This window comes from Liolophura sinensis, chromosome 10, assembly GCF_032854445.1.
Source record: "Liolophura sinensis isolate JHLJ2023 chromosome 10, CUHK_Ljap_v2, whole genome shotgun sequence".
Lineage (NCBI taxonomy): Eukaryota > Metazoa > Mollusca > Polyplacophora > Chitonida > Chitonidae > Liolophura > Liolophura sinensis.
This window is the reverse complement of record NC_088304.1, coordinates 14,686,664-14,704,934: the sequence shown is the minus strand read 5'-3', so window position 1 is coordinate 14,704,934 and position 18,271 is coordinate 14,686,664. Positions and strand designations below refer to the sequence as shown.

The 18,271-nt window shown below is 38.8% G+C and overlaps 1 protein-coding gene across 1 annotated transcript; it reads left to right on the top strand.

Moving 5' to 3' along the window:
* Positions 1 to 487: 487 nt before the first annotated feature.
* LOC135476167 (solute carrier family 15 member 4-like) lies at positions 488 to 17,857 on the top strand. The gene is made up of 8 exons (XM_064756098.1): positions 488 to 1,127; positions 2,291 to 2,471; positions 5,525 to 5,651; positions 7,014 to 7,164; positions 7,721 to 7,885; positions 9,844 to 10,096; positions 12,798 to 12,893; positions 14,184 to 17,857. Exons 1-8 carry the CDS (start codon positions 576 to 578, stop codon positions 14,606 to 14,608), a joined length of 1,950 nt encoding a protein of 649 aa, XP_064612168.1. The 5' UTR covers positions 488 to 575; the 3' UTR covers positions 14,609 to 17,857.
* Positions 17,858 to 18,271: the final 414 nt, after the last annotated feature.

Sequence of the window (18,271 nt, the reverse complement as noted above, 5' to 3'; positions counted from 1 at the left end):
ATCTTGATATAGGTTGACCGTCAAAATTTGGACCTTTTTATGCCGGCAGCTGGGAGGAGTGCCTAGCAACGCCAAGGGGACGTCACTCGCAGCCTCATCACCACCTATCTCCTTGTGTGCTCTCGCCCTTTCAAAATTTCAAACTTTCAGCATTAAAACTCCTACCCAAAGTTTAGACAATCACGTAGAAAGGCGCGTGAGCTCGAATGATATACAAGCGTATGTAGGCCTATACCGAAATATATAATTCGACTTAAGAGACCCCGAACTGAATAGGGATTTTTTATATTACTAAAATAGACTTTAGACATTTCTTATTTCAACACAAAGAGTTGGTGTAAACCGCTAAGATGAAACTGAAAAATGGGCCACCTAGATTAAACGCGACCTACATCATATTTTCGGCTTTTAGTCAATTCCGCGTTTTTAGTCAACCCTAAGGTTGAAAGCCAGTCACATGATATAGAAATGGCGACCGACCGATTGGGATCAGGAAATGGTGATGTCAAAATGACAGTTTTCTGTCAAATTTTTTTGGTTAGGCTGTAAATTGGACGAAAGAATCGTACGAATTTATGATGAACGGCGAAAGACAGAGACTGCTGCGGCGGGAAAGACGAAGCGTCCAGTACCAGAGCGGGATTGAGGGGCGAGAAAAATGCAAAGTGCGCCTGGCCTGTGCTACTATATTATTAGCTGAAATTTTGGAACGTGTGACGTTTTATTCCATTGCTGGAAACCTTGTGTTGTTTCTGAACAAAAAACCATACCTTTGGATGTCTTACAATGCGGCAAACGCCTCGTTTTTCCTGTTCGGTGTGTCATACAGCATGTCCTTGGTTGGAGGATGGGTGGCTGACAGTCTTCTCGGCAAAGCCAGAACTATATTGGTTTCATTTGTGATTTACTTAGGAGGATGTGCCTTTTTGCCGTTTTTATCATGGAATAGTGATGCGGAAACCTTACCGGGTGTCTGTGGGAATAGGACAGAGAAAATGTATACGATCTCACAACTGAAGAACCCGTTTGATGAGAGCTGTGCCTGGGCTGTGTACTTGGCTTTGTTTATTGTTGCCATAGGAGTTGGTGCTGTGAAGGCTACCATAGCCCCATTTGGAGCAGATCAGGTGTTTTATCTGTTTTTCATACAGGATGATTGCTTAAATTATAACCTAAATTGAGGGAAAGAAAAACATATAGAAATGAAGTAAACATCTGGGACTGACTCCACAAAGAGGTTTTTGTCATAAGTTAAAAGGATACAGCATCTGTTCTGATTGGCTGGTGTGAGAGGTAGGCAAGCTCTGCCTTGCCTAGAAGCTAAATTTTAGGTATGGTACATTTATTCAAGGGTGACCAAAGCTGCAAGATTTAACCCAGCAAATCCTATCTCCACTGTCAGCCAGTCAGAGTCAGATTTGTATCCATTTAATGTACTTTATGTGAATTGTATGTGGCTTTTATGAAGAATGCATACTGCTTGATAATATATCTCACTGAGGACGCATCAGTTTTATATTCTTTTGTGAGCACTTGACCCTGTAATGTGTAACTGTGAACTGTGTGTGAAAAAGAGAACCGGAATATAAGATTAAATGCCTCTTTTAAGGCCAGAAAATAGTTGATGTGATGTCGTTTGTGACATGTACAATATCAATATGGTCCACAGTGCCCACTTTACAATTAATGCAGTTTACTGCATTAAATTCATGGAAATAAAATCTACAAATAATAAATAAATAAATAAAATAATTGAATGTAAGTATTGTATGTACATTTTTTTTAATTTATTTCTGCTGCTGCTTACTTCAATTTTAGTTCTCTTTCCTATAAACATTAAAATCGTATGTTGCTTTTAAATGCTGTTCTTATATTAGATCTACTACTGGTATATAAAGAGCAGTATGCATAAGGCAGGAAACCACTATCTAACTTTAGGTGGTAGCTATGTCACCTAACATGCCTAAAAGGATGTTTAGTGAAGAAAATATCCACAATTGTTTTATATAGGTATTGCTCTCTAAAAGTAAAAGTTAACCTGTCTGGAACTTGCATGATGCAGGCTCCAGTTGGCTGATTTCAGATTATTTTGTTTAAAATGTGGGAAACAAAAAATAACAGACTTCATCAGATCTGGTGATTGCTAATGTAATTTGGAGGCAGGGTGAGGTATTTTTGGACTTCCATGATACACTTTAGACAATCTGACAATCAGTCCCCATGCCTGGTGATGAAATAAATGAATGAGATCTGAAAATTGATATGATTTGTAATCTTTATCATTTTTCAGTTAAAAAACTCTGGTCAAAAAGCAATGCGAGTGTTCTTCAACTGGTTTTACTGGTGCGTGAATTTGGGAGCGTTCATAGCATTAGGAGGGATAGCCTATCTCCAACAACAGTATCATTTCTTCTGGGGATACTTGGTGGCTTGCTGCTGTCTGGGAGCTGCAACATTGTTATTCCTGTTTGGTAATTACTGACTTTGCCTTTATTGTTATTCCTGTTTAGTAATAACTCACTTTGCCCACATTGTTATTCATATTTGGTAATTACTGACTGTGCCCACATTGTTATTCCTGTTTGGTAATTACTCACTTTGCCTATGTTGATATTCATGTTTGGGAATTACTGTCTTTGCCTTTATTGTTATTCCTGTTTGGTAATTACTGTCTTTGTCTTTATTGTTATTCCTGTTTGGTAATTACTGACTTTGCCGACATTGTCATTCCTGTTTGGTAATTACTCACTTTGCCCACATCATTATACTTACTTTGCCTACATTATTTATGTGTGGTAATTTCTGAATTTGCCCACATTGTCATCCCTGTTTGGGAATTACTGACTTTGTCTACATTGTTATTCATATTTGGTAATTACTGACTTTTTTGCCCACACTGTTATTCCTGTTTGGGAATTACTGATTTTGCCCACATTAACAGTAATGTTTAGGAATTACTGACTTTGCCCATATCGTTATACTGACTTTGCCTACATTGTTATTCATGTTTGTTAATATCTGACTTGGCCCACATTGTTATTTCTGTTTGGTAATTACATGTATTCACGTTGCCCACATTGTTATTTGATTTCCATGATGTACATAATTGTTGAGTGACAAATGTTCAAGATTTTTTTTTTTTGGTTACCATAACCATAACCTCCTCTTGGTAGCATCAAACTACATGTACTTGTATGTCAAACCAAGTACCAGCAAATGAAAATCTGATAATACATGTATGTATGGTTTACCTCAGTTTTTCATAGAGACTGATTTCAGAGAGCACTCGAGGTGTTTGTTGCATGATTAACTTTTGGCTTATTTTTTTCTTAACTGTCAGACCCTTGACCATATAGGTCACGTGTTCAAATCCATATCTGGGTGGTTTGGCTGTGACTTTCAGTCAGGAGGTTTGTAAGGTATGGGGTGGTTTACTCACGGCTGTGTGGTTTTCTCCACCTGTAAACCTGACTTTAATGCCACATAAGTCATCATCGAAAGAAGCAAAAAGCAAATGTTGTACTGCATAATGAATCGCCTATTGACATACGTGTAGATGTGCATCTTCAATGAATGTTTCTTGGTTACATGGTTAAGATTATCTTCATCAGAAAATCTTTAATTATATAAGGTATTGAGGCCGATTGTACTGTGTACATGTATGTCAGCAGGCCACCCTCACGCAGCAAACTGACTAATGTGTTGTGTTGTAGGTTGTACTGTGTATGTCAGCAGGCCACCCTCAGGCAGCATCCTGACTAATGTGTTGTGTTGTAGGTTGTACTGTGTATGTCAGCAGGCCACCCTCAGGCAGCATCCTGACTAATGTGTGTAAGGTGTTGTGTTGTAGGTTGTACTGTGTATGTCAGCAGGCCATCCTCAGGCAGCATGCTGACTAATGTGTGTAAGGTGTTGAGTTGTAGGTTGTACTGTGTATGTCAGCAGACCACCCTCAGGCAGCATCCTGACTAATGTGTGTAAGGTGTTGTGTTATATGTTGTACTGTGTATGTCACCAGACTGCCCTCAGGCAGCATCCTGACTAATGTGTGTAAGGTGTTGTGTTGTAGGTTGTACTATGTATGTCAGCAGACCACCCTCAGGCAGCATCCTGACTAATGTGTGTAAGGTGTTGTGTTGTAGCTTGTACTGTGTATGTCAGCAGGCCGCCCTCAGGCAGCATCCTGAATGATGTGTGTAAGGTGTTGTGTTGTAGGTTGTAGTGTGTATGTCACCAGGCCACCCTCAGGCAGCATCCTGACTAATGTGTGTAAGGTGTTGTGTTGTAGGTTGTACTGTGTATGTCAGCAGACCATCCTCATGCAGCATCCTGACTAATGTGTGTAAGGTGTTGTAGGTTGTACTGTGTATGTTACCAGGCCATCCTCAGACAGCATCCTGACTAATGTGTGTAAGGGGTTGTGTTGTAGGTTGTACTGTGTATGTCACCAGACCACCCTCAGGCAGCATCCTGACTAATGTGTCTAAGGTGTTGTGTTGTAGGTTGTACTGTGTATGTCACCAGGCCACCCTCAGGCAGCATCCTGACTAATATGTGTAAGGTGTTGTGTTGTAGGTTGTACTGTGTATGTCAGCAGACCACCCTGAGGCTGCATCCTGACTAATGTGTGTAAGGTGTTGTGTTGTAGGTTGTACTGTGTATGTCAGCAGACCACCCTCAGGCAGCATCCTGACTAATATGTGTAAGGGGTTGTGTTGTAGGTTGTACTGTGTATGTCAGCAGGCCGCCCTCAGATGGCATCCTGACTAATGTGTGTAAAGTGTTGTGTTGTAGGTTGTACTGTGTATGTCAACAGACCACCCTCAGGCAGCATCCTGACTTATTTATTTAAAGGGTTGTGTTGTAGGTTGTACTGTGTATGTCAGCAGGCCGCCCTCAGACAGCATCCTGACTGTTGTGTGTAAGGTGTTGTGTTGTAGGTTGTACTGTGTATGTCAGCAGACCACCCTCAGGCAGCATCCTGACTAATATGTGTGAGGGGTTGTGTTGTAGGTTGTACGGAGTATGTCAGCAGACCACCCTCAGGCAGCATCCTGACTAATGTGTGTAAAGTGTTGTGTTGTAGGTTGTACTGTGTATGTCAGCAAACCACCCTCAGGCAGCATCCTGACTAATATGTGTAAGGGGTTGTGTTGTAGGTTGTACTGTGTATGTCAGCAGGCCACCCTCAGACAGCATCCTGACTAATGTGTGTAAAGTGTTGTGTTGTAGGTTGTAGTGTGTATGTCAGCAGGCCACCCTCAGGCAGCATCCTGACTAATATGTGTAAGGGGTTGTGTTGTAGGTTGTACTGTGTATGTCAGCAGGCCACCCTCAGGCAGCATCCTGACTAATATGTGTAAGGGGTTGTGTTGTAGGTTGTACTGTGTATGTCAGCAGGCCGCCCTCAGACGGCATCCTGACTAATGTGTGTAAAATGTTGTGTTGTAGGTTGTAGTGTGTATGTCAGCAGGCCACGTTCAGGCAGCATTCTGACTAATGTGTCTAAGGTGTTGTGTTGTAGGTTGTACTGTGTATGTCAGCAGACCACCCTCAGGCAGCATCCTGACTAATGTGTGTAAGGTTTTGTGTGAATCATGCACCAGCTCTCGAGGACGCAGCAGTTCAGACAGAGAATGGTTCACCAACTCGTAAGTCACCCTGGGGAACTTCTAGCTAATAGACTGATTTAGTTGGACTTGCTTGTTAGTCAAGGGGTAAACCAGCAACCTTTTGATGAGCTACAGATGAAGTTTGCCACGTGAAAAATAGATATGTGATGTCAGGAGGAATGGCCTCGAACAAACATTAATACTGTTGTCAAAAAGACTCACGATCATTGTCAACCATGGTAGATTTAGCCAGAATTTTGAAAGAGGGTGCCTCATTTTCAAATTTCTTCTATTTTCTCAGAATAGGTTGTCTGAAAGACAGTGAGACACGCCCTGGCTAAAGATATCATTATGTCAACCTCTTTAGTGAGAATGGCAAAATTTACAATTTCCCTGCCGAAGGCCAGTTTTGAACCCACACCTTAAGTGTGCCGGTGATTGAAAGGCAAACAGCTTTTCAATAACCACTAGACCATGGCCTGTCCCATAATTTATTCATCCAGTAGTATATATGCAGTGTGCATATAGATCCACGATAGACTTTACAAATATTACTTGCTGCTGCCTCGGTTGAGGCTCAGAACTGAGAGGTTAGAGCAAAGAAACATGACTGGTTGGGCCGGTGTCAGTATAATGTGACTGCGGGGCGTCATGTCTGGTGTCTTCAGAATGACACTTCAGTGGCTGCAGCGCCGGTGGCATGGACTGGCTCTGCCACAAGAAAACACAGTATATGTACACACACCTAATGACTCATAATATAATACAATAATACAATAATACTCGTCATAGTATTGAAACATTGTTATTAAAGTACAACGTTAAACCCAAAGGATTCATTCATTCATCTATAAATGTACATTCTTGATGGCAGCCAGCATTATGGTGGAAGGAAACCGGGCACAACCAGGGGGACACCCACGACCATCTGTAGGTTGCTGACAGACCTCCCCATGTACAGTACATGACATGTACATAAAAAAAAGTAAAATGACAATGAATTATTATTCTTAGATGTATGTAATGACAAAGATAACAAAAGTGGTGCCAGACGGATGCATACCCACCAAATGGCTGTAGCAGTTATCATTCTTCCGTGTGTTGAGAATGAGGGAGTGAATGGCAATATTGCTGTTATATCGTGGCGAGGACATGTTTAAAAGATGAGAGCACTCTAAATCAAACGAAGATGGACATTGAAGGACCTTTTCTGTTCCCCGTGCCCACACGTGAGAGATATATATGTTAGTTACCTTTCACACCAAGCTTGCCCAGAGAATTTTTTACCTTTTTTACCCCCAGAGACCCCATGGGGGTATGTGTCTAAACAAGTACATTTATGAATATTATCTAATGTGCCCAACATTTTGGTTGAATGCATTTCTCGTTTTTTTTTTTCAGCCGAGGCACGGCTAGAGTGGGTTTCCTTGACCGGGCCAAGATGCAATATGGAGGTCGTTTTACTGATGGCATTGTTGAAGATGTGAAATCCTTATTGAAGATCCTCTGTGTCTTTGTATTCATGGTGCCATATTGGATGGTGTATTATCAGGTTGGTGTGTGTTTATGGCTCAGAGATGTAATCAAGATCTTGCATTGCAGTTTATGTTATTAATCAATTGTCTTTGCACTGCATCTCAGGGGCCCCATGGCTAATAGTGTTTAGGGTGCTAGAACAGCACAATGATCAGGGAGCCTCTCCTCAATGTAGCTGCTGTGAGATCAATTCTAGCTCATGCTGGCTTCCTCTCCATTTGTACGTGGGAAGGTCTGTCTGCAACCTGTGGATAGTCATGGGTTCCCCAGAGCCAGGTTTTAGTCTTGCTGTATTTGTAAAAGTGAAAGGTTGTTGTATTCTGCATGGCCAGGCCACAGTGACTGTATTTCAGAAATAACACACGTTACGGTAGTCAGTTAATAATAGGGCCAGCTCAAGCTGGCTAACATTTATAAAATATCCCTCAAAAATGAAAAAAAAAAAAAATACTTTCATTCTTTTCCCACAATGAGACCCCGCTATCATGATCATGTGTCCTTGTCTTAAAGCATGTGTTAAAGCAGTCAGTCAGTAAAAAGATGCGCATGTTTTTTGGCTTTTTTTGTTTCAGATGGAGACCACATTCTACATTCAGGGTTTACACATGAGACTGACATTCTCTGATTCAGTAAACTGGTTTACCTTAGGAAACTGGTCTAATTCAGGAAACTGCTGTAACCCAGGAGACTGGTGTAACCCAGGAAATTGGACTAATCCAGAGGTGGAGACCCCAGATGTGAGTCATGCACTGTTCATACATGTATTTAGTAGATTTTCCTTCTTACTGTTACTGTTTCCCTATGGTGATTTATGGTTTGGTAGGCTTACCAAGTGCGCCAACATCTCTTGTGGTAGAATGGCTCCAAAGTCTGTAAGAATAAATGAGCATGTCGTACCTAAGCTTTTCCAAGCTATCATAAAAGACCATAAATTTCATCCGTAACTAACTTTCCCATATTTCCTGATTCTTAGAGTTCCAGTGATTTTGGAAAGGTATTTTGAGGTTTGCTTAGAACATGGAAAACATGGAAAATTGTGTCAGCACCAAAAATAATATTTTTATTTGCCTCCAAAAATGCACTTGTGTGGGTAAAACTTTGGGTCATTTTAGTGTATTTACAAATCTCTGAAGGTAAATTAGAAGGGGAACTGGCTAGAGGGGATGGAATTGATGGAGACTATAGTGCCAATATTTGTGTTTACTCCTGTGTGAAATATGCTGATTGCTTATCTCTCTTTCACTTTATAATATTGTGACTTTATTCAATGTTGTCATTTTCATTCATCTTTCGTAAAACGTTAAGAGGTAAATGTTCGCATGGCTTCATCTAGATGCTAATATAATGAAGCTGCATTACTATGACATCAAGACATTCCAAAATTAAAGGGAGGTAAGCCATGATGCGTTGGACAGATCAGACACTGTCAGTATGTAGTTGTATGACTATCTAATGTTGACACTTGCTACTTTATACATATCGGGTGGGCATAAAAAAATGGGCCATACTTTGATGCTGCATTGCTCCATTATCCTCCAACGAAATGACATGATTTTGTTAATATACTGACCAATTTTCAAGGTCATAGCTTGAGTAGTCTGTACACTGGGTTAAAATGAAAACATAGCCTCAAAAACGCACGTCCCGGTGACCCACATTGCATCACCTGTCAGGTGCCATGAGGGTCGCACTGAAAAATTCACTGAGGATGAACTAAAAGCATGCTTCAAGGACTGCCAGAAAAAAATTACTCTTAAGGAGATTCAGGACTCAATCAGTTCATGGAAGAAACGTTCGCTGTCTACCGAGATAGAGGACCAATTTATCACTTTTTCAAGTAAAACAAGGTAGAACATCATTTTGAAATGTCCGGAACATGAGTTTTTGACTTTGGTTTTGGTCCCATGAACAGAAATCTTAAAGGATGAAATTGAAATGTGGTCTGTATACTTAGGACATAATGTCTTTTGAGTGCGTAAATTTTTAGAAGCTGACATAAGAGGGTTTTAGAGATATTGAGTGTCAAAGTACGGCCCATTTGTCCACCCAATATATGTATAAAATACTAAAATAATATTATTGTGCCAGTACTGAATGCTTCTTTTTCAGAATGTTTCAGAATGTTACATATAACCACTATTGTTGTTGGCATTTCAATCTGTTTTCTTGCAAATTAGCCAATGAGGCTTGGAGAATTCTATATTTCACATTAAGATAATCTTTTTTCAAGTGACACATTTTGCTTGATTCTGATTGATTTGTATGTCATGTAGAAACTTTTTCTTTGGTGAAGTTTGATTAATTTTTCATCATGAAAAATTGAGCATTGACATCAAAACAACAGATATCATTATCAAAGGCCTTGTGTGCTTGTGAAAGTGTGCTTTCACACACCCAGCTTTAGGTGAAATAGATTCACAGTATACAGGGTTTTCTTTTTTAAACCTGCGAGGTGGCACTGGTTTGAAGCGGGAACTTGAACGATTGCTGTGTCAAAAATGGATTGTAGTACAACGTCTACATTCAGTGTTACAATGTACCAGCTTCTTCTGTAACAGGGAACTGTTTTTAACGTAGTCAACCAAATGATATCAAAAAGGAACATTTGACGTTAATAAAATGACGACAATGTCATTCTGCCAGATGTTGGACAGGTCCCCATTGTGAAATGTTTCTTGTGTGTTTTCCTCACTAGGTGGCTGTGGCCTGGCTGTCGTTGTTTGACGTTGTATTTGTCATCATGCTAATCCCAGTAATGGACAGGCTGGTGTACCCCAGGCTAGACAAGGCTGGCTGTCACTTCAGTATGGCCAAGAGGATGATGGTGGGCATGGGTGTGGCCACGATAGCTGTGGCAGTGGCAGGAGCAGTGGAAACACGCAGGCTGCAGATCTTCTGGCCAATTCCTAACAACTGCTTTATCAACGCTACAATCTTCCAGAATATAGGTGAGCTACAGTTATAAGTAGGTGGAAAGCCTATAGTTTATACTTGGCATAATTACAACATTTTATTTATTTATTTATTTATTTGATTGGTGTTTTACGCCATACTCAAGAATATTTCGCTTATGCAACGGCCGCGAGCAGTATGGTGAGAGGAAACCGAGAAGAGCCTGGGGGAAACCCACGACCATCCGCAGGCTGCTGCCAGACGTTTCCGCGTACGGCCAGAGAGGAAGCCAGCATGAGTTGGACTTGAACTCACAGCAACCGCATGATTACAACATAAATTGATTACAAGAATTACTGAATACATGTATATGTAGGGCCCAGTGTAGACTTGATTACAAGAGTATACATGCATACATGTACTTTTAGACAGAATAGTGACCTTGGCATTGTTGAGGATTTCCGTACGAAATTTGCTAGAGTTGACAGTGATGTAAAGCAAACATATACAGCTTTAAAGAGCACAGAGGTTAACAGTCCTAATGACGAACACCAACGCCCATTTTTGAGCTTCTTCAGATGTGCCCTTTAATTTGTGACCAACGGGTACACCCGTTATCCCGTAAATCCTGTGAAATACACAGTTTCATCTTGGATTATGTTTCTAATAAATACAACAAAGTGAAAGTATCACGTGTTTGTTATACTTATCGTTAAAAAGGTGTCAGGATGACAAGAGATCACATTTACACACAGTAAATGTACTTGGCTTTAAAGTTACACATCCAGAAGCTCTTAGGAGTTCACCTCAAGCAAAAGATATTCCTTAATTTGTTATGTAACCAAACAAACATTGAAAGATTGTAAGGTTTGAAGCTCATCATGGACTATAGATAAAACGAGACAAAGTTAAGAGTTTGTCGGAACTTGGGCGGTGTCCTAGACTGTGACGACATATCAAAATAATGATACTCACCCCTAGCAATGACACAAACTGCCCACTGTAACTTGGAATGTAACTACCACCACTCAAAGCTTTGAAACGGCATGTGTAGCTAACAGAAGTAAAGTGAACCTTCTGTACTACAAGAATTATTGTACAGTTCCAAATGCCAGGGCCATGTTTAGAGTAACTCCAAAGCCTAATGCCAGGGCCATATCTAAAACCTTCTGTACTACAAGAATTATTGTACAGTTCCAAATGCCAGGGCCATGTTTAGAGTAACTCCAAAGCCTAACACCAGGGCCATATCTAGAGTACCTTTGGTTCTGGAAAACATTTGGGCTCCCAAACTGTTGGCCACCCAAACTAAACAAACCGTATTAAAACTTAATTAAAAAATTAATTAAATTAAACAAAAATATGGTGTTTCATCAATGAAAAGTTAAGTTTTCATATAAATTTCATTCATTCGCAGATTTAAAGCTCTTAGAAAGCATCATTTTGAGTTGCATTTTTAAAATTTCTTTACACTGTCACCAGCAAAGTTCGGGTTCAGAACCTGTAATGTTTTTCCTAGATATGGCCCTGAATGCCTACACAATTTGCAAAGGTAACAAAATGTTACACTTTTGAAATACATGTATTAATAATATACAAGTATTGTGGAATATGGGCAAACATCCATTGTCAAACCTAGCATATCACTAGTTAATTACCCATATTTAATCAGCAAACCAACAATATTTATTGTACCCATTACAACAACCGTAATTCAATTATCTGTTTTGAAGTGGTGCATAAGGCCCACCATACATGAACACATTACATGTGATGTGAACAATACAAATACAGTTGAGTAATTATCACGTACACAATGCGTTACAATACATACACTTAGTCTACCAAAAGGTAACAGGGACGATGCTGCTAACGGGCTTCCATACATTGGGATGCACACTGTAGGAGGTTATCTGCGTCTGTCAGATCAACAATGACCTATCGTTACAAAAGACAAGTAATGGAATGAAACAGCTCCCTATACTCACAGAGTGACAGTAACTAGATGTTGTCAAAACTCGACTATTTACAGTGCAAACTATGAAAGTGTAGGGAATGGTGTGTGAAAGTACATTTTTTTTTTTACGAATCCACAATGCCTTACGAACGCGTTACAATAAATCTGAACACTTACAAAATATACCATTTTCTTCACGAAAATAAACGGCTACAAAATGACTAGTGACGGATTGTAGCAGAAATCACAATATCTGGAGAGCAAAACTCACGGTGAAAACTTTCAAAACGTTTCTCAGATGACGATGAGTCTTTTGCTGGTAAAAACAGCATGGCAGCTTATACAATCAACCACGGTCTCGGAGCATCATTGGTATCACAGTTTTACAACAAGTTCAGCGTAACAACGCAACACAGGAGCAGGGCACAACATCAGTTAGCTGTTGCTTATAAAAAGTAAATAATGGCTACAGACTACACTCTGAAAAATCTACAGATTTTGAAAAAGTAGAAACTCTAGGCATAAGGTGTGACCATGGTGACCACTCGAAGCATCTGTATCTTAATCCATCCTACGGAAGCCTGTATCTGACATAATCACACCACCCGCCCATTACACAGCAGTGCATGGAGTATAAGGAGTATGATCACCCCTATTTTTAGACAGTGACAGAAAGCTTCATTGTTTGTGGTCATGGTGGTGGTGATGCAGATGCAGTTGTCTCCCCTGTTATACATGCCGCTGTAGTTTTTGCTCAGCTTGAAATCTAACCTTTTGTTTCTGTTGGATGTATTTTACAGGGAATACTCGTTACCAAGCAGCCAATATGAGTGTGTTTTGGCAGATTCCTCAGTATGCCTTGATTGGGATCAGTGAGGTTTTCACAAGTATCGCTGGTAAGTTATCCAGGGGGAGGCAACATCACTATAAAAGAAAAACTGCATGCTTTTAAAGAAAATGAAGAAAGATATATCAATAAATGAAAAAAAAAATATATTTATCTTTGAGGTAGATTTTCTGTTTCTTAATAACACCCCTGTTGTATACATATTTCCCGTCAGTGCATGGAAATATGTGGAAGTGACATCATTGATGAACACTATGGGCAGGCAGAACCACTTTAACATCTCCAATTTGGGCCCTCCCCCTTCCAAAAGGTTGTTTTGAACACCACCAATACCACATCAAGCTACTTAATTTCTGGACTGACCACTGGAAGATTAGACAAACTGTAGTTTAAAGCCATTTTTAAGCCCCATTAGAAAGCTGATGCAGCTTTTTTTGTACTTTTTTTGATGTTAAACCACATTACATACTCTGTGCTAAAAGAAGAAAAAAATGTTTCACGCATCACCTAAGTATGAAGCTTTCACTAACATGTACTGGTGATTGTTAATCCTTACTACGAAACTTTACGTTATTTCTCTCAAAGCTTATTCATAAGTATGTTTTGTTAAGAGTAAAATTTTACATTAAAGATGGTCTTATACAGTCTAGTCTGTTGTTTAACACTTCAGTTGTTGGGATGTCACGGTCACAAGTTCAGTCAGTGCTGCCAAGTATGACTAATAATACATGTACATGATATATATGACTGAATCAGAATTGACAATGACAATGTCTGGACAATGTTAGACATTGTCACAGCTAAATGTACAAATTCACACGCTATAGACAAAGGGACAGGACTCTGCATTTTGTGCTGTATTTGTAAAATTGAGAAGAATTGTTTGCAAAAATCCTGAATCCAGATCTAGATCAGGATTCACCTCGAGAAATTTAATTAAGTGATTAATGCAAACCATCCAAATTGCCAGGCTACATGTAGCTCTGTGGTAGACAATTTGTTGCATTTCAATATATTATTTGCATACTGTAATCCTGCTACAGTATAAGCAAAGGGGGCCTCCGTGGCTCAGTTGGTTAGCATGCTATCCCCAGCATTATGACCCAGGAGTTTCTGACCAATGCGGTCGCTGTGAGTTCAAGTCCAGGTCAGCAACCTGCGGATGGTCGTGGGTTTCCCCTACCATAATGTGCCCGGTTTCCACCCACCATAATGCTGTCCGCCGTTGTATAAGTGGAATATTCTTGAGTACGGCGTAAAACACCAATCAAATAAATAAGTAAATCATACAACTTAAAAGATTAAAGACTGTAACTTTGACTCCATGATTCTCTTTCAGCCCTGGAATTTGCCTATTCCAAAGCCCCCAGATCAATGAAGGGCATCATTATGGGCATGTTTTTCTTTTTCTCTGGGGTCGGCAGCCTCTTGGGAACGGCTCTGATGTACGTCTTTGATGGCATCTGGTTTCTTGGTGTTGACTATGGCAATATCAACGCGCGAAATTGTACCTGTAATTCTTCAAAGACAGAAGTGATTCAAGCTTCTCATTTGGACTATTATTTTTATTTCCTGGCTGGACTTGAAGTAGTCAGCCTGCTTTTGTTCATTGTTGTGGTAAAATACTTAAATTTCCATGTGGATGGCGATCCAGGCCGTTCAGCCAATCAGCGCAGAAGAATTAATGCTTCAACATCAGAGGACTTTTTCAGTGGTCAGGGCAGACCCTCAGTGCGAACAGGTCTGCTCTACGGAGACACCTAATTTCTTCTCTTTGTTTTGGCCACCAGCTGAACTTCCTTATATGGCCATGTTTGCCAACACGATTTGCAGTTCAGAAGCTCTTCTAGTGTACATCTCTCAGTAAAGCTGAGTTTTACCTAGGAATTATTTTCTTCTCAACTTTTGCAGAAATGAAGGTGTCCCAGGCATTACACGTGTATTATCCAAACTTCAACTGAAGGTTTGCAAATTGCTTGGGTGTTTCCTGACAAAAAGCTGCACAGCAAAACCTGATGCTATAAATCTATAACATTTTCAATCACCAAAGCAATTTTTTGGTCGAATTTATGCATACAGTTATTATGACGATAAAATGGTTCTTTTGCGTCAAGGTGGTACGGTTGTAAAGTTCGTTATACTGTGCATATTATTTTTGCTACACCCCTTGTTTCTCAGAATGTTTATAGATATTGGTTGCAGAGGCAGTTGAAGAGGTTGAAGAATTAGGGTAATTTACACTGAGAATGGCTTAGGATAATAAAAGGGCTGATGAAATGCAGAAATTGTTTTGCTGCACATAAGTCAACGAAATAAGTAAACAGTTATTTGCCGATGTTAAACCCACTACAATGGTGTGATCAGTATCACAGCCATACAGGAAGTTATTAATCATCAATGTTTGACATAGTTAAGTCTTAATACACTTATGCACATGTAGGGAACTTTTGTACTTTTACACTTTTGTATGATTTGTGATTAATTTAGTTTTTTTTTTTTTTGCTCAGAAGAAATTTTGTGAAGAATTTGTGTAATACTAGAAACTGCAAATTGAGTTGACCATGGGTTTGTTTCTCTCAGTGACCAACCTCAATGACAGTGCCTTGGTGCACCAACATTTTTATTTTAGGAGACAAATGTTTTCGCAACATATGTAGCTTTCACACAGTTCACGTTTATCATGATTCCACCAACAATCTAAAAAAACCAAAAATATATAGTGCTCATTGATTTGTACATACTCTCAGAACTGAATTCAAAATTTGAGCTTACATGGGAAGGTCTGACAGCGGATGGCCGTGGGTTTTCCTCGGTGTCTGCCCTGTTTCCTCCCACCTTTATGCTGGCCACTGTCAAATAAGTCAAATATTCTTGAGTAAGGTGTAAAACAGTCAAATAAATAAATAAATCAATCAAAATTTGAAAGTTCATAATTTTTCTTTATTCATGGATCCTCCGAAAATCTTTCCACTTATATATATTGCTCATATAGTGTATATTCTCTCAGAACTGAATTCAAAATTTGAAAGTTTATGATTTTTCTTTATTCTTTATTCAGAAGATGAAACTATAATATTACCTTGGGCAACCAACTTGTTTATAGTGGCTGTTTGTTTGTCTAAATTGACTGGTACAAACTGTGATAGTCTTTTTATTCTTAGAAACAGATAATCTGAAATGTCAAATTGTATCAAACAGTAATGATCAGAAAATATACACGTATGTTAGAAGTATTGATAGTAAAAGTATCATATATAAAGAGCTTTATGTGCTTCTGAAAGTGTCCAATAATGCAAGTATAGACTACTGAAAAAAAAAAAACCAAAAACCACTGTCATAACACTAATGTACATATGTAAATAGACAATTTCGCATTGCAAAGCAAGCAAAAAAAAGACAGTACCAATGTAAATGATTTAGTAAAAGTGCTGATTTGACTTGCCACGATATCTGGAAGGGAAGTGGCCCTGAAACCAGTTTTTTCAACAAAAACAAAAAAAGTCTGAAAGTGCCTTCTTACATGCCAACCTTTAGGTGAAGTACAGTATTTCTCTTCATGACATTTATATAATACGTAATACTACATGTATGTGCTCTCTCATCAGGCGACATAAGGGGTCACAAAATCATTGAAAAGCCTGGAAATTGAAATAACTTTTCCAGTACTTAAATGGCTTGAAAAATCTAGCGGTTTGGTAGTTGGGCTGGGAAAATATTGAAAATAGGTGTAAACATTTACGAATGTATGTGACAGATGGAAAGTTGAGCTATTAAATTATAGTTATTTTACATTGCCATAACCTTATATTTGTATGAGTAGAGTATTTATTCCAACTGCTTGAAAAATATGAATTTTAGGCCTCGAAAAGCTTTGAAAAACCGTGGAAATTTGAAAACTGTTAGGTGTACAAACTGAGTATAGGAGGAATGGGCCATGGTTGGAGGAAGTTACTGTGTGCTTACAGTGTGTTTCCTGTAATTTCTTTTGGCAGTTATGTAAATAATTTTGTATTGAACATCACAGCACCTGAGGAATTGCTGTTAAAAATATCAACAGTTTCCGCGTGTGTGCCACATGGCCTGCTAAATGTCTCATTCATGTCAATACGTTTTCATGAAATCTGTGATAATTTTGCTGTATAAAACATGCATACCACTATTTGTTCGGAAGTATTTTTAACCTTGAGATTTCAGTGGAAGGTATCTTCCTCTGCCACTAAACTGTACAGAAATAAATGTTCATTTTATCCAGATGTTACCAAAAAAAAGAAAATCCATTGAATAATTGTTAAATAATTGGATATGCATGTAACTATATGTACCGGTAATTGATATTCAGGTTAGCTTTTGAAACTTTGCATTGTTAAAAAATGACATGTTTATATATGGGGGGAAAAGTGTTGTGAACAAATACTTCAAGTACAGCATCGTTCTGTGTACAAACATGTATTTATACACCCCTGTATAAAGAAATGCAGAATCATGCATTTCTAGCCCTGGCTTGAAGATGTATTGTTTTACGTTTGAGATTCAGTTGTCTCCCCTGTTCTTGATGTCATTTTCACGTCACTTTAAGTACATCATTTTTGACATACCGGTATATTGGTATATAACCAAAGTTATCCTAAAATTGAGCAGATTTTATGAAATGTAGACATATGTAAGATCATTGAGGACTATTTCTCATCAGCCTGAGCTATTTAGATGAAAAGACAGATATTTTTGCTGTCCTGAAGTTTTTGAGGTGTTGGACAAGCCAATCGGCAGCTGTAGATCAGAAGTTAACTGCCTTGGAAGTTAAACGTGTCCTTAGTTATCGTAATATATTTGCCATACGCTGTTTTTACTCTTTCTGTCATACCCATATTGATGGCGAAAAATACCTATTTTATGAATGTTTGCGTGTACATGTATATAATATAACATCATGCGATGTGTTTGTGTATTAAATGAAAAGTTATAGTTTAAATCGAGCGGCCATCTATGCTTCGTTTTTTTTTTTTTTGTTTTTTTTTTTTACACTGTTTTGTTAATGTATTAATGTGATGCTTTTGTGAGGGTCCTGTAAGCTACATACTTAAATTGTAAGAATCAAACAGGATCAAAGGACAAGATGATGTTTACAATACACAATTCTTTTCAAATAATCTGCCAGTCCCTACCATGGTCAATGAATACACGGAGTAGATATAATGTACTAAAATCTGCCAAACTTTGTTAAGTAATAACTTTGTTGTTAGGGACAGAAAAAACACTCCATTCAGTTGTGTATGTCTATTTCTGTACAAGTTGCTGTGAAATGTTTTTGATAAAACATTGTCCTGCTGACACTGGAAAATAAGGCTAAGCTACGTACGTAATATTCGAGATCATGGAGAGAAGATTACTCAGTGAAAAGAGAGTTAAATTGTACTTGTGTGTTGTTGA